Source organism: Nematolebias whitei, chromosome 20 (genome assembly GCF_014905685.2).
Source record: "Nematolebias whitei isolate Nwh7 chromosome 20, NemWhi1, whole genome shotgun sequence".
In the NCBI taxonomy this organism is placed as follows: Eukaryota; Metazoa; Chordata; class Actinopteri; order Cyprinodontiformes; family Rivulidae; genus Nematolebias; species Nematolebias whitei.
In genome coordinates this window covers 23,918,903-23,933,638 of record NC_056517.1, presented here as the reverse complement: position 1 = coordinate 23,933,638, position 14,736 = coordinate 23,918,903, and the positions used below count along the sequence as shown (strand labels likewise).

Sequence of the window (14,736 nt, the reverse complement as noted above, 5' to 3'; positions counted from 1 at the left end):
TCATGTTTTTTTCCTTTAATCATCTGTCACTTCAGTGCCAGGGAAATTTAAAAAAAAAGTATATAACTGCCATTGCAGGGTATGAAGGGAAGTTTACAATGAAAACCGGCTACCGTTTGGATGATCTATTTACATTAAAATAATAATGTATCCATTGACAGAGTCATGTTGAGGAAGAACTAAACACGATGGCATTCTGAAACGAAGTCTGAAGGTGGGTTGCATCACTGCAGAGTTCCAGTCAGAGCTGCTTTAGTGGTCGGTTCTGTCTGCTCGCTCTGGGAGCACGGAGCGTTCAGGGTGTCAGATCTTTTCCTGGATAAAGGGGTGCTGCAGAGCCTGGTTTATGGAGACGCGCTTAGCTGGGTCCAGCATTAGAGTGCCTTCCAACAGGTCCTTCAGCTGCATCACCTTCTTCCTCTGGTCCTCAGGCAGCCGCTGGCCTCCTATTAATTCTGCCAGCAGGTCTTTGGTCGGGTTGATGGTGCTCATCACCGTCACCTTTTCCTGTTGGCACGGAGCAGAAAAAACAACAAGAGACGTGTCAGCATTTATGAAATCACGCAATGACTTATTTAAAAAAGCCCATATTGTACAGTGAGCAGATAAAATATAGAGTGGAAGCTCAAAGACCGTCTTACCCTTTCGGTCACTTTGTCTACTTCAATGTACAGAAAGTTCAAGTTCTGATCAAAGTGCTGGTCTTTGAACAATCCTTTCCGGATCATCTGAAGAAAAAAAAAAAAAATCCATAAACTTGCATCACTTCTCGAACACATCATGGAACAGCAACACTTCTCACTTTGACCCAGGAAGGAACTGAAACTGATGCAACGTTACCTTGTTGGGCATCTTGCCCTTCAGGTCCATTGCCATCTTGAGCATATGATTGTTGGAAGCTCCGGGAAGCAGGATTTTTCCGGTGTACAGCTCGTACAAAGTGCAGCCGACAGACCACATGTCAATGCCGTAGTCATAAGGCTTCCCTATGACTGAGAAAAGACATTTTAAGTAAAGCTTCAACTCAACAAAAACCATTTTATGATTAAAACTGAAACTATTACTACTTACTAATTTCAGGAGCTCTGTAAAATCTGCTGACGAGATATGGTGTGATGTCATTGTCGGCAACATGTGATGCAGAACCGAAGTCGCAGAGCTTCAAAATGGTTTTTGACTCGTTTACCTTTAAAGAAAAACAAAACAAAAACCGAATGTATCTGTATATTAAATGTGAGGCTGCCATTTTGTTGAATCCACGAGTTATACTTTGACAGTACCAGGATGTTGTCTGGCTTGATGTCAGCATGGAGGATGTTGCAACGCTTGAGCAGCTTCAGAGCCAAGAATAGTTGTTGGCTGTACGATCGCACAGCTTTGATGTGGAGCCCAACATCTTTGCCGTATTTCTTTAGCACCTCTCGTAAATTCATACTACAGATGAGAGATGAACGGGGGGGTCAAATAAATGCTACAATGGTAACATGTCGGAGGATGATACAGTAAGGCAGGCTCTCTCCCTTTCAGTACCTTAGAGGCTCAAACACGAGACAAAGATGCTGCTTGTGGTAGAAGTGTCTGAAGAGACGAAGGCAGTGGAACTTGTCATCAGGATCAGCATCATTCAGCTTCCTGAGGAATTCTAACTCTTTTAAACCGGTTTTCTGCCTGTTTATCACAAACACATGAAGCCATTGTAATGAGGTGTTTAAAATGAAATACATGAAGTATCAAGCAATATATATGAAGTGTTGATAAGCATAAAACAGCTATTTACTGTTAAATGGTTACTCACATAAGCTCGTTGTTTCTGATGATCTTGACTGCCACCTCCTGGCCAGCCCTGGCAGTGTCCCTGGCTCTGATCACGTTGCTGAACACACCTTGACCCGTGTAGCCGTACACATCATAGCGCTTGTCTAATGTCTCTCCAATGTTCACCCCTAAAAAAGAAAAAAAAACCAACAACACAGAATCCACAAATTTATTTATGAAAAAAGCCATTATAGTGGTAAAAGCACACACAAATATTAGTGGTGTTTACAGCAAATGGTTAACACTGACAATTATTTTAACGCAACTTTTATTAACCTTTATTTAACCAGGCAAAGTTCCACTGACGTCACAGATCCCTTTTGCAAGGGAGGCCTGGGCCTGAAGGCAGACTAACATGCATGTTTTTGAACTATGGGAGGAAACCGAAGCACCCGGTGAAAACTCACGCAAGCACGAGAAGAACATGCAAATCACACACAGAAATACACACACGCACGCACGCACGCACGGCTTAAAGCACTCCGGCCCAGGGCTGGCTTTCCAGCTTGAGAGCGAGACAGAGTCTGCCTCAACAAGAATTACATCCAATCACATTGAAGCTCGCGTTGTCTTGACTAATTACTAACAGGACGGCGGGTCAAAAGTAAGCCGGTGGAGAGCTGATGGTCCGATTCTGTTTGAGCAGCAGAGTTCAGTCACAAATGCACCACGAAGTTTCTCACATCAGGACAAAACAGTTTTACTGGAGAGTGCAATTAAAAACAAATGGCGCTCTGCATTCTTCATAACTGGTGGACATGTCTCCTCCTACTCTGACTGACATTCCCCCGTTTGGAGCAAATCCCCCCCCCCCCCCCCCCCACACACACACCCCCACCCCCCGCACTTTCGTGATAGACATAGGGCTGGGCGACATGGCCTAAAATCAATATCACAATATATTGAGCAGTTCACCTCGATAATGAAAAATGGACGATAACTGCAACACCCCCGATAATAATGTGATAGGCCGGCATGAATAATTCACACATTGATGCATAATTCACTTGTTATTACCACGTTAATGAACTTTAAAACTACAGCTTCTGCAAATAAATGAAGAAAATGTGTACTTTTAGTTGTTAATTGTTTTTGAACAAATAAGCACAACTGAACAAATTTATCCATCCATCCATCCATCCATCCATTTTCTTCCGCTTATCCGGGGTCGGGTCGCGGGGGTAGCAGCCTAAGTAGGGAGGCCCAGACTTCCCTCTCCCCAGCAACTCGGGCCAGCTCTTCCGGGGAAATCCCGAGGCGTTCCCAGGCCAGCCGAGAAACGTAGTCCCTCCAGCGTGTCCTGGGTCTTCCTCTGGGCCTCCTTCCGGTGGGACGTGTACGGAACACCTCACCAGGGAGGCGTCCAGGAGGCATCCTAAACAGATGCCCAAGCCACCTCAACTGGCTCCTCTCGACGAGGAGAAGCAGCGGCTCTACTCCGAGTCCCTCCCGGATGATCGAGCTTTTCACCCTGTCTCTAAGGGAGAGCCCAGACACCCTGCGGAGAAAACTCATTTCGGCCACTTGTATCCGAGATCTCGTTCTTTCGGTCACAACCCAAAGCTCGTGACCATAGATGAGGGTGGGAACGTAGATCGATCGGTAAATTGAGAGCTTCGCCTTTTGACTCAGCTCTCTCTTCACCACGACAGACCTGTACAGCGCCCGCTTCACTGCAGACGCTGCACCTATCCGCCTATCGATCTCACGCTCCATTTTTCCCTCATTCGTGAACAAGACCCCAAGATACTTGAACTCCTCCACTTGGGGTAGGACCTCCTCCCTGACCCGGAGAGGGCACTCTACCCTTTTCCGGCTCAAGACCATGGCCTCGGATTTGGAGGAACTGATCTTCATCCCGGCCGCATCGCATTCGGCTGCGAACCGCTCCAGCGAAAGCTGTAGATCACGATCTGATGAAGCCAATAAGACCACATCATCTGCAAAAAGCAGAGACGCAATCCTAAGGCCACCAAAACGGATCCCCTCAACACCTTGGCTGCGCCTAGAAATTCTGTCCATAAAAGTTATGAACAGAATCGGTGACAAAGGGCAACTTGGCGGAGTCCAACTCTCACCGGGAACAAGCCCGACTTACTGCCGGCGATGCGGACCAGGCTCTGACACCGGTCATACAGGGACCTAACAGCCCGTATCAAAGGGCCTGGTACCTCATACTCCCAGAGTACCCCCCACAGGGCCCCCCGAGGGACACGGTCAAACGCATTCTCCAAGTCCACAAAGCACATGTAGACTGGTTGGGCAAACTCCCACGCACCCTCCAGGACCCTGCTGAGAGTGTAGAGCTGGTCCAGTGTTCCACGGCCAGGACGAAAACCGCACTGTTCCTCCTGAATCCGAGGTTCGACTATCCGACGGACCCTCCTCTCCAGAACCCCCGAATAGAGCTTACCAGGGAGGCTTAAGAGCGTGATTCCCCTGTAGTTGGAACACACTCTACGGTCCCCCTTTTTGAATAGGGGGACCACCACCCCGGTCTGCCAATCCAGGGGAACTTCCCCCGATGTCCACGCAATATTGCAGAGTCGTGTAAGCCAACACAACCCTACAACATCCAGAGCCTTAAGGAACTCTGGGCGAATCTCATCCACCCCTGGGGCCCTGCCACCGAGGAGCTTTTTAACCACCTCGGTGACCTCAGCACCAGAGATTGGAGGGCCCGACCTAGAGTCCCCAGGCTCCGCTTCCTCAGTGGAAGACGTGCCGGTGGGATTGAGGAGGTCTTTAAAGTATTCCGCCCACCGACCCACAACATCCCGAGTTGAGGTCAGCAGCACACCACTCCCACTATAAACAGTGTTGGTGGCATACCGCTTCCCCCCCTGAGACGCCGGATGGTGGACCAGAATCGTCTCGAAGCCGTGCGGAAGTCGTTCTCCATGGCCTCTCCGAACTCCTCCCATGCCCGAGTTTTTGCCTCAGCAACCACCCGAGCCGCATGTCGCTTGGACTGCCGGTACCCATCAGCTGCTTCCGGGGTCCCACAGGCCAAAAAGGCCCGATAGGACTCCTTCTTCAGCCTGACAGCATCCCTCACCGACGGTGTCCACCATCGGGTTCGAGGGTTGCCGCCGCGACAGGCACCGACAACCTTGCGGCCGCAGCTCCGGTAAGACGCTTTGACAATAGAGGCACGAAACATGGTCCACTCAGACTCAATGTCCCCCACCTCCCTTGGAACATGTTCAAAGTTCTCCCGAAGGTGGGAGTTGAAACTCCGTCTCACAGGAGACTCTGCCAGACGTTCCCAGCAAACCCTCACAATACGTTTGGGCCTGCCAGGTCTGACCGGCATCCTCCCCCACCATCGGAGCCAACTCACCACCAGGTAGTGATCAGTTGACAGCTCCGCCCCTCTCTTCACCCGAGTGTCCAAGACATGTGGCCGCAGATCAGATGAGACGATGACAAAGTCGATCATCGAACTGCGGCCTAGGGTGTCCTGGTGCCAAGAACACATATGGACACTCTTATGCTTGAACAAGGTGTTCGTTATTGACAATCCATGACGAGCACAGAAGTCCAACAACAGAACACCACTCTGGTTCAGATCAGGGGGGCCGTTCCTCCCAACCACACCCCTCCAGGTCTCACTGTCATTGCCCACATGAGCATTGAAGTCCCCCAGCAGAACAAGGGATCGGAACAAATTTAGAAGAATAAAATAACTTTCCTGTAAACACAAAGCATTTAAAATACAATCTCTTACAAATGAAATGGTCACATTTGAGTTGTCAAGTATTCCCTTGTAAATAAAACTAAATAATAAAAGATAAATTTCACATTTGCCATTTGGAAAAGTAAACAATGAGTTGTGCCAAGATCTCTTGTAAACAGTTACAAGCGAACGCATTTTTTTTTAAATTAGCTGCTCCTCTTCCTCCTGGACCAGCTCTGCTGCTTCAACATTAGAAATTTCCTCCATTTTCTCAATCACACAGTCTCTTTCACTTCTTGTTAGACTGGATGGGGTGGAGTCAGTGACTACAGACTGCACGTAGCGCAGCGTCTTAAAGGGACATGAGCATAGCTTACCTCAACACAGCCAAAAGACAAAACAACTTTTATTTTTATTTTTTTAAAACACCGAAAAAACCGACATGGGCAAAATGACGTCGATCATTGTTATAAATTTCGGTGTCTGTTAATTTTCGGTATATTGCCCAGCCCTAGATAGACACACAGCCCGATTTCAGTCGCTCTATCGGGAATGACGCAGCAACTCAGCGATTCCATTTTAATTTGTGTCAGATGTACAGACTTTAAGCTACACAACAGTTTTTAAATGGTGTTGATAGGTCAAGTTAAAGCAGAGTTATGATAAATTAATCCACGCCGCATCTTATTTCCTGAAAATCAGATTTGAACTCTGAACTGAACTCTGCTTTAGAGCAGAGGCTGCAGCGACGACACAAAACCCAGTATTTACATTCACCTCCCAAGCCCTGTCGAACAGGTAAACAACCCCCCCACCTTTCCCTTGTGATGGAGGGTCCAGAACCCCTCTGACTGGGCCAACAGAACCAAGCATCAGATCTGGTTCTGTTGGCAGGATGGATGGATGGATACAAATAATTTAAATTAAGATATATTTATTTGAGGCTGGAAGCTCTAAGAGGACTAGTTTTTAATGGAGGAAATATTTCAAACTAGTATTTTTAAGCAGTTAAATAAGAATAATGTCTGTAGTTACAGAAAACAAAGTTTTGAGCTGCATGCAATCAGCTGGAACTGCTGCAAAATAAAAAAATAAAGATAAATTCATTGTGAAATAATTATTAGATTCTTGTAAATGTTTGTTATCTCGCTCTACAAAATTGATTGACAGCTGCTGATGACTGACTTCATAACTCTTCATGCCTGTGATGCTGGTAAGAAAATAGCTATTCACATGTAAAAGGAGGACATCAGTCTAATAATTGGTCTTTAATGCCCTGATGGCTGCTTGTTGTTCACAGAGGACTGAATGATGAAATAACAGTAGGTGTGATAGTTGAATATGGAGACCCTGTTTAAAGATGGACGGATTCTCTTCACAAAGATGGTTTATTTACTTCTCTCTCAATTCCTCTCCTAGAATATGTAGAATAATAGAATCACTAATCCTCCGATGAATAGAAAACAGAGTTCTTATGATCAACTGTTCGGTTGATGGTCCTCCTTTTATACGTGAATACTGGTTCTGGCTAGCAGAAACTGGTTGATGAGTGCTATTTGATTGAGTTTTTAGTGCCTCCTCAGACTGAAGAAGTCTTTTAAATAAAAGAAACATTTAAAATGAGAAGTATCTGTTCAGTATCTGTTCAGAAGACCTGACTTGGTTAAATTTATCTACCTGGATTATTGAGCAGCATCAGGAGATAAACTGTTCATGATGCTTCTGATTTAAAAAGGTTTATTCTTGTAACATTTCAGAAAAAAAAAAAAAGTATATTTTTGAATTTGTTGTTAATCTGTTATGCTTATCTAAATCTAAAAGATAGATCTAAAAAATAAAAAAACAGAGAGCGCTGGCTCTACAGCCCACACATCAGACCAGCACACCAGGAAATCTCCAGACCCTCCCGCAGCCATGCTGGATCTGATTTTAATTCGCTCGTGACAAATTCCTTAATTTCTCACCATTTCAGTCATGGCATCAACGGAGGAGGAACAGATCACTGCCTCTTGGCAAAAAAACAAAAGAAAAGGCCAGATCAGGGATGAAGAAGGGGAATTTAATACATTGGTGTCACATACAAAACAGTCCGTCGCTGGGCAGTTTATTGTGCGACACCGCGTACGCGTGTGTAAAAATTTCAGCTTTGCACGGAGGGTACGTTGGGGGGTACGCACGTACCTCTGCGTATGGATGTACGCAGCAGTATACTGGGGGCTTTAGAGTCCTCCGGGTTCAACTGTCCCCCTCTTACAATGCTGTTATTGCTAGTATCACTCAGCCTCCTGTGAATAGTAAACAGCCATCAGTGTGCTAATGATCCATCGTTAGACTGATGGTCCTTCTTGACCACGTGATCAGCTGGTTTTGGTTGTCAGCAGCAAACTGGTTGATCCACTCTGAGAAGGTGCTATTTAAGAGACCGAGCTGAATACAGCTCCTCAGACTGAGGAAGTTTTTCAGATGAGAGACGAAACGTATCTACATTTTTTTGCTTTGTTTTGCTTTTTGATTTTTTTTGAATGTCCAGAGGACCAGATTGAACTTTTTTGCAAACAGAACCGAGCTCAGCAAACAAGCCAACTACACAACGTGGCCTTTCTAACAGCTTTGTTAATAAAGGTTATTAAAGGTTGAATTAATATACTTCATTAGAATCACTTTATAAAAACCAAGTCAGCCTTTCATTATGTTTTCTGTTTATATTTTAAGTGCACAGAAGTGTTTTTGGTTTTGTTAAGCAGGAAAAAAACTTTTATTTTGAGACATTCATTTTGTACAGTTACAGCTGTTTGTTAATAAAGGTGCCTGTGTGATAACTGGGACAAAGCTTTGACTCTGAAATATATTTTTGTTATTACTTTATGGAAAGAAAAAAAACATATATATATATATATAAATATATATATATTGTATATCACCATTCATCTTAAAATATTGAGATATTAATTTTGGTCCATATCGCCCAGCCCTACCGTGCACACGCATAGTCCTACAGAACCTTATTTTGACTGAGGTCAGTGAACAAGGCCAGGCTGATTCTGGCGGATCCTGATCACCCACTCCATGGTGAGTTCAGGTTGTATCCATCTGGACCCAGATGTAGGACGAACAGACTGAAAAACTCATTCATCCCTGTAGCGATCAGGCTTCTCAACAAACAGTGATGATTTCATGTATTGTTATTTTAATGTCTCAATGTCTTGTCTAGCATGGATGTTTTATGTGCCTACTGACTGTGAAACAAATTTCCCCTTGGGGATAATAAAGATTCTTGAACTTGAACACTCGGGAGTGGAAAAAACAAGGAAAATCTAGAGTGAGACAATGCTCCATTACTACCACAGAGCTGTGAGATTAAACAGCCATTTGTGATCATTTCATGTTAGTGATCAAATCCATATGGCAGGTTTATCTGGAAACATCAGGAAGACTGTGAAAGCACTTACTGTAGTACCCTTCAGCATCAGTCCAGTTATCCCTGAGGTTGGGGTTTTCCTTGAAGTCCTTTCCAACTCCAGCCGCTCTCATCCTGGCACTCTGTAGAAACAACACAAACAAGGTCAAGGTGTGCAATCCAGTATTTCTTAATAAATCAAAAAGGCAATTTATAGCATCATAAAATGCAGAGGCTGATTTTAAAAGATTTTAACATTTTATTACTTACATCAAAATGAGCAGCAAACATGTCATCTGACTCTGTAAACATGTCGGGGGCTGAAGGCTTCTTTGGGTTGGCTCCTGAAACAAAACAGCAGCAAACAGACCACAACACGAGATGAGCTCCTCAGCACATACCATCATATCCTAAAACAGTATATCTGGAACATGAGTTTGATTCACATACTCTGCAGAGATCAAAACATGCTGCAGGAGGCAGACACAACCAGGCTTTGGAATACAAGCCAGCAACTGAATGAACACATGACAGAAGAAAAACACAAAATTATAACCCCTGCATCACAAAACTGGAGTTCTCACACAGAACATGCCAATAATCTTCAGTAGATTTGTGTACTTTGGTCAATCTTTAATGAGACACTTAATGTGTGTAGATCCAATATTAAAGTAAAAAAAGAACAACAAAAAAAACCTGTTCATACAGTAAGAATTTTTTTTTATTTATTGACCCAACTGCAGCTTTAATTCCCCATCCTCCATTTCTGCTCTGATGATCATTAAAACATTGGGAATAGCTGCACGCTTAGAAAAAAATGTTTTAATTTTTGGGAAAAAAAAATCTAAATTAAAAAGCTTAAAAAAAGCTTATTTTAATAAGTCTTATGTGTGAGATATAAACATTTTAGCTGAATGCTTTCTTGCTCCAAGTTCTTCAGCAGCAGGTGCAGTGACTCAGAACCTTCAGTGGAGACAAATATTAGATTTGTGCATCCACACAACTATTCATGAGCATCCTAGTACAAATTAGGTAGCTTTAGGGCATGTGGCTATTATCAATCAACAGGGAGCACATATGATGGTGTGGTTCATTCAGTTGGCCTTGTACGCCAACAGAACTAGCTGTTTTTACCAGGACATTACCGTCTTTCTCCTGGGCGATGAGGTTGTGCTTGGCTTTGATGTTAGCCTCGAAGGTGTTGACATTCTCGCGTTCATATTCCTTTACGTCTGCAGCTACTCGCTCCAGTATGTCATCAGGTGAGGGTGAACGGCTACGTGTGCTGCTCTGAGGACTGTTGGGCTCAGACACCAAGTTGCTGTCTTCGTTCATCCCTTTGTATTTCTGTGCAAATATAAAAGCAGTAAGAAAAGTTTGAGAGAAGAGAGATTAGCCACAAAAGCCTTCCCTCTTCATCAATTAGTCAACAGCTGTTAAAGAACAGAGTGGTCACAAACAGACCTGGACGATAGCCATGCGCTGCTGTCGCCGCTGTTCAATGAGGGCTTCTTCATCAACCTCCTCACCCTCAAAGTCCTCCAACCTACAAAGAGACAGAATTTGAGAAATGCAACGACATATTAACCTGAGCAATTGTTATGTGCCTGGGGCACATTGGCCTTATTATTTTGTCCCTTTGGACAGGTTTTGAGTTGGCTAATCAGCCTTTAATTGTTTTGGGTTGCAGCCTTTTCTGCCCGCCCATAAATAGGCTGGTTTCAGGGAGCTCATGGTGGACGCAACAGCAATTACTCCCAAATAATGCTTTTTACAAACCTGTTTCTTACTAAGACTTAATGAAAATTTCTTCATTGGAACTTAAATAATAACTAAATAAATAAATAAAGCTTAATGCAACAAAGGTGAACTGAAAAAAAGTTGGTAAGCAGTTTCAAAGGAAATTGCAAATTAGTAGATCAATCAATCAACCTTTATTTATACAAGTAAATCCCATTGAGCCTCGAGGACTCATTTACAAGAGAGACCTGATTTCAACAAAGATTAAGTAGGTGTTCAAATAACGTTGGTTTACATTCTTTTAGCTTGTCTTTGAAATAAAATTTGACAGTAGTAAAATATTTATATAATTTTTATTAATGTTTACGTTGCTTTATATGATGATCTTCTAGAAAAGAAAAAGTTCAAACATTCTTTTTTTTGTTTGTTTACTCACATTTCCCCCTCTGAGGATTCCTGGTCAACTTTCATCCCTTCGGAAAGGCTTCCTTTAAACTTGTCTTCGTCTCTGCTGCGCCGCCTCCTCCTATCCCGATCACGAGAAATTGAGCGTCGATACTGGCGAAGTCGACCATACCTGTCTCTCTCCCCAGACCTGCAAGACGAGCAAAGATGGACGATTAATCACATCAAAAACAAAGACAAGAGTCTGACTCTGCCTTTAGCTACTGGAACTGCCATGAGATGTTTTAACAACTGGTGATTTCTGAGAGAAAAAGGAGCAACAATCACCTTCGCCTGAGTGGAGATCTGCTTCGTCTGCGGGGTGAAGATCGAGAGCGTCGTGGTGGTGATGGAGATCTCCTCCTTAGAGGTGAGCGACTCACTCTGCGGCGAGTGGACGACCTGGGACTCCCTTCCCGTGATCTGTCTCTGCCCGGTCCAGCATCCGCTCGAGGTCGCTTCCTATAAGGTTCGAAGGCGAATCATTTATCAAACATCTCTATTTTTTTACCTTTTGACTTTGTTTACAAATTTATACAGATAAAAAGAACATATCAAAACATTTTTCATACTTTTCTTTTAAACTTTTGGTTTTTCAAAAGAAACCGATGTAGAAACAGCAGGGGAGGCTTGCTTTGAGATCTTCTCTGTCTAACGGAGTTATCAATAATATTAATTACATTTATTGTTCCACTCTCAAGACAGCCAAACATTTGTGGGAGAAACTAGTTTGCTGACTTCAAACTTTAAGCACAATAACACTTCATGAAAAGTGACAACAAAATGGACCAAACTGTTCAGACAATGAATTCTGAATAAGTGACAACTGGAAAAGTCTTAACTATTGACCAACCTGAGTGGAGAGTCCTGCTTGTCTGCATCCCGCCTCCTGGTGTCTGCTGAGCGACTGCGGGCCCTCCTGGGGGGAGACTTTGTTCTGGATGGAGAGTGGCTCAGTTTTGACATCCTGTCTGAGGCACTAGCAGTTGTGTGGTGGGCATCTCTATGACGTGGGGAAGCGCTGCGTTTTCTTATGGGGCTGTGAGGCCCTCGTCTGTGGGGGGAGCGGTTTTCTTTTCCCAATGATGTGTCTTTAGATAGGGACTTGGCTGGTAATTTGTCCCGATCAGCATCTGAGCGACTTGGCCGTTCTCGTACTGGTGATTTGGATCGGCGACTTGCTCTATCCTGGGTTGGTCGAACTTCTCTCTGTGGAGAGGAACGTCTATCAACACGACTAACTTTCTGCTCAGCTCTAGAGTTGAAAGGAGAATTAGACTTCCTTCTCTCCTTGGATTTATCAGTGCTGCCCGAGCGCTTTCTATCTTTTGATCTGCTCCTGCCACGGTCTTTAACACCTGTAACCTTACTGCTTTTGGTCCCTTTGTCCTGCTTTGTCTCCTTGACAGGCTTTTCTGCAGACTTACTCCGACTGTGATGCTTGGAGCTAGATTTACTAACCTCTGTTGTTGAGTCTCGTCTAGATTTCCCACTTTTCCCCACTCTGGGAGATATGGGTTTACCTGAGCTGCCTCTTGGATGCTGTTCTCCATTTCGGAACCTTGCTTCTCCATCCTCTTCAGATCCAGAGTTATAGCCCTGAAGGATCAAACCCATACCAGACTGAACCCTACCTTCCATCAACTGGCTGTCCAGTTCAGCTTTGATCATGGCCCTCTGCTTCTCCAGATCTTCCAACACAGCCCTATCGTCCAGACTAGGATTTCCAGATGAGGGGGAAGATTCCACTTTCCTCTGGCTGGAGGAGCCAAAGAGGATTGCAGCAGAAGGGGAGGATACCTCTTTGCGTTTATGTTTTCTGTGTTTATGCCGATGCTTGCGCTTGCGATCCTTGTCTTCATCCGATGGATGTTTGTGCTTTTTGTGCTTGCTGCGATGCTTGTGTTTTTTCCTCTTGTGTTTGCCACTACTGCTGTGATGTTTGGACTTTTCATCCACCTTCTCATCAATATTTCCAGCTTCCTCCTGGCATGAAAACACATCAAAAGTAAAAATTGTTTACACATTTGATTAGATGTAGGACAACTGGTGCTTTTATTTTAATTGCTTAACTTTGCCGATTTTATATACATACAGTTTAACAGTTATTGCCTGATGCGTTACTTAAATTTAAACTAGATTACAATCATGGATCAGGCTAATTGAGGCATTTTTCTTGTTTGCACTTGTTTTCAATTTGCGCTTATTCAAAAATTAATCTACAATAAGGGCAAATATAGGAAAACCTTGAAGATCTTATTTACCACAACTGAAGTTAAGTCTTGTTCATCCCTACCTCTTCCTCCTCCTCTTCTGACAAGCCTCCGCTGTCCTCATTTCCACTTCTTTCATGGCTTTCCAGATCCTCCTTTCTGTGTAATTGAGAAAAAAAAAAGAGTAAATCAACAACTGAATTTGCTGAAGACAGCATTGCCATCAGCAGTACAGTGGTTACACACTACGTCTAACAAAATAGTCCAAAATGCATATGTGGAAAAATGTAATAAAATATTTTTTGTATTTAAGTATACGCTCTGTGCGGATGCAGTAAACTCACAAGTAACTTAAAGCACACCAACATTACGTAATGCTCCTAATTTAACTTTAAACTGAGGTGACGCTAAGCAGAAACCAACTAAGATGTCTAACAAATCTACTAACTAATGTGGCATTTACATTAATTTATTGCCAAGACAATTTCACATGTTAGCCCTTCCTTTAATCCAAACCGCTAAGACAAATTTTAGCTAGCAGCTTCGAAGTGCTAATGCCTTTAGCAAACTGTGCTAACCAAAAACATAAAATTATAGCAAACAGTATCACAAAATGTTCAGGAAGTGGTCGGGCATGCACAAAGTGTTAGAACAAGCACGAACAAATACAATTATATACGTATTTATTATATCTGCGTTTAGTGACACTTATGGATACCGGAGCTAAAGAACGTTAGCCACTTAGCCCCAAACGTTAGCCGGTCGTTAGCATGCAATTTAGCTCGGCCGGGCAGCAACGTGAACTTGTGGCTAAGTCCTCCACACTTTTACGGTTTCCTTTTAATTATAAATTTGGAAGGGGTTTACATTCTACAACTACACACTTTAATTGTCTTTCATTAAATAACTTACACGTGTTCGTTGCCATTATTCATTCTTCTGGACACGATATCCATCTCTACGTCTGCCATTTTCCTCAGCAGAAAAGCTTCGCTTCTTCTTCGTCTTTTTTTGAACAATCAGAACGGAAATGAGTCTATTTCCTTTTGTCTGCCCCTGGTGTGTTGGCGGCGAACTGCACCGTACTCTGTTTGTCTTTTCGGTTATGCTGGCGAAGATTCTCAGTCATTATATGTATATTTATTATTATAAAAAATATCTAAAAACCATTATAAAAATGGTTATAAAAAAATCCTTATATGATCAACCTCCTCCCACCAAAATAAAATAACTGGACTTCTATTCTGAAGCTGACGGCGTTCCACTTCCCACTCGGTAGGCTTCATCACTTTAAAAAATAAAATAAAAATAAAATGATGATTTTCTTTTTTTAATTGATAAAGCCTCCCGGATGGGCAGTGGAACGACTTCAGCTTCAAAATAGAAGTCCAGTAATTTTTTTTTAAATTTTTGCCCACCAGGGGGCGCGATTGCGTAACCTTTTAATG

The 14,736-nt window shown here is 43.3% G+C and overlaps 1 protein-coding gene across 1 annotated transcript; it reads right to left on the bottom strand.

The window, feature by feature from the left end:
- prpf4bb (pre-mRNA processing factor 4Bb) lies at window positions 1-14,303 on the bottom strand. Its single transcript, XM_037694497.1, has 16 exons — window positions 14,201-14,303; window positions 13,372-13,447; window positions 11,929-13,061; window positions 11,364-11,537; window positions 11,068-11,226; window positions 10,356-10,437; window positions 10,037-10,238; window positions 9,162-9,235; window positions 8,944-9,034; window positions 1,796-1,943; window positions 1,531-1,668; window positions 1,281-1,434; window positions 1,072-1,186; window positions 841-992; window positions 642-728; window positions 1-507 (listed from the first exon to the last, which is right to left on the bottom strand). The coding sequence occupies exons 1-16, from the start codon at window positions 14,257-14,259 to the stop codon at window positions 304-306; spliced, it is 3,048 nt and encodes a 1,015-aa protein (XP_037550425.1). The 5' UTR covers window positions 14,260-14,303; the 3' UTR covers window positions 1-303.
- Window positions 14,304-14,736: the final 433 nt, after the last annotated feature.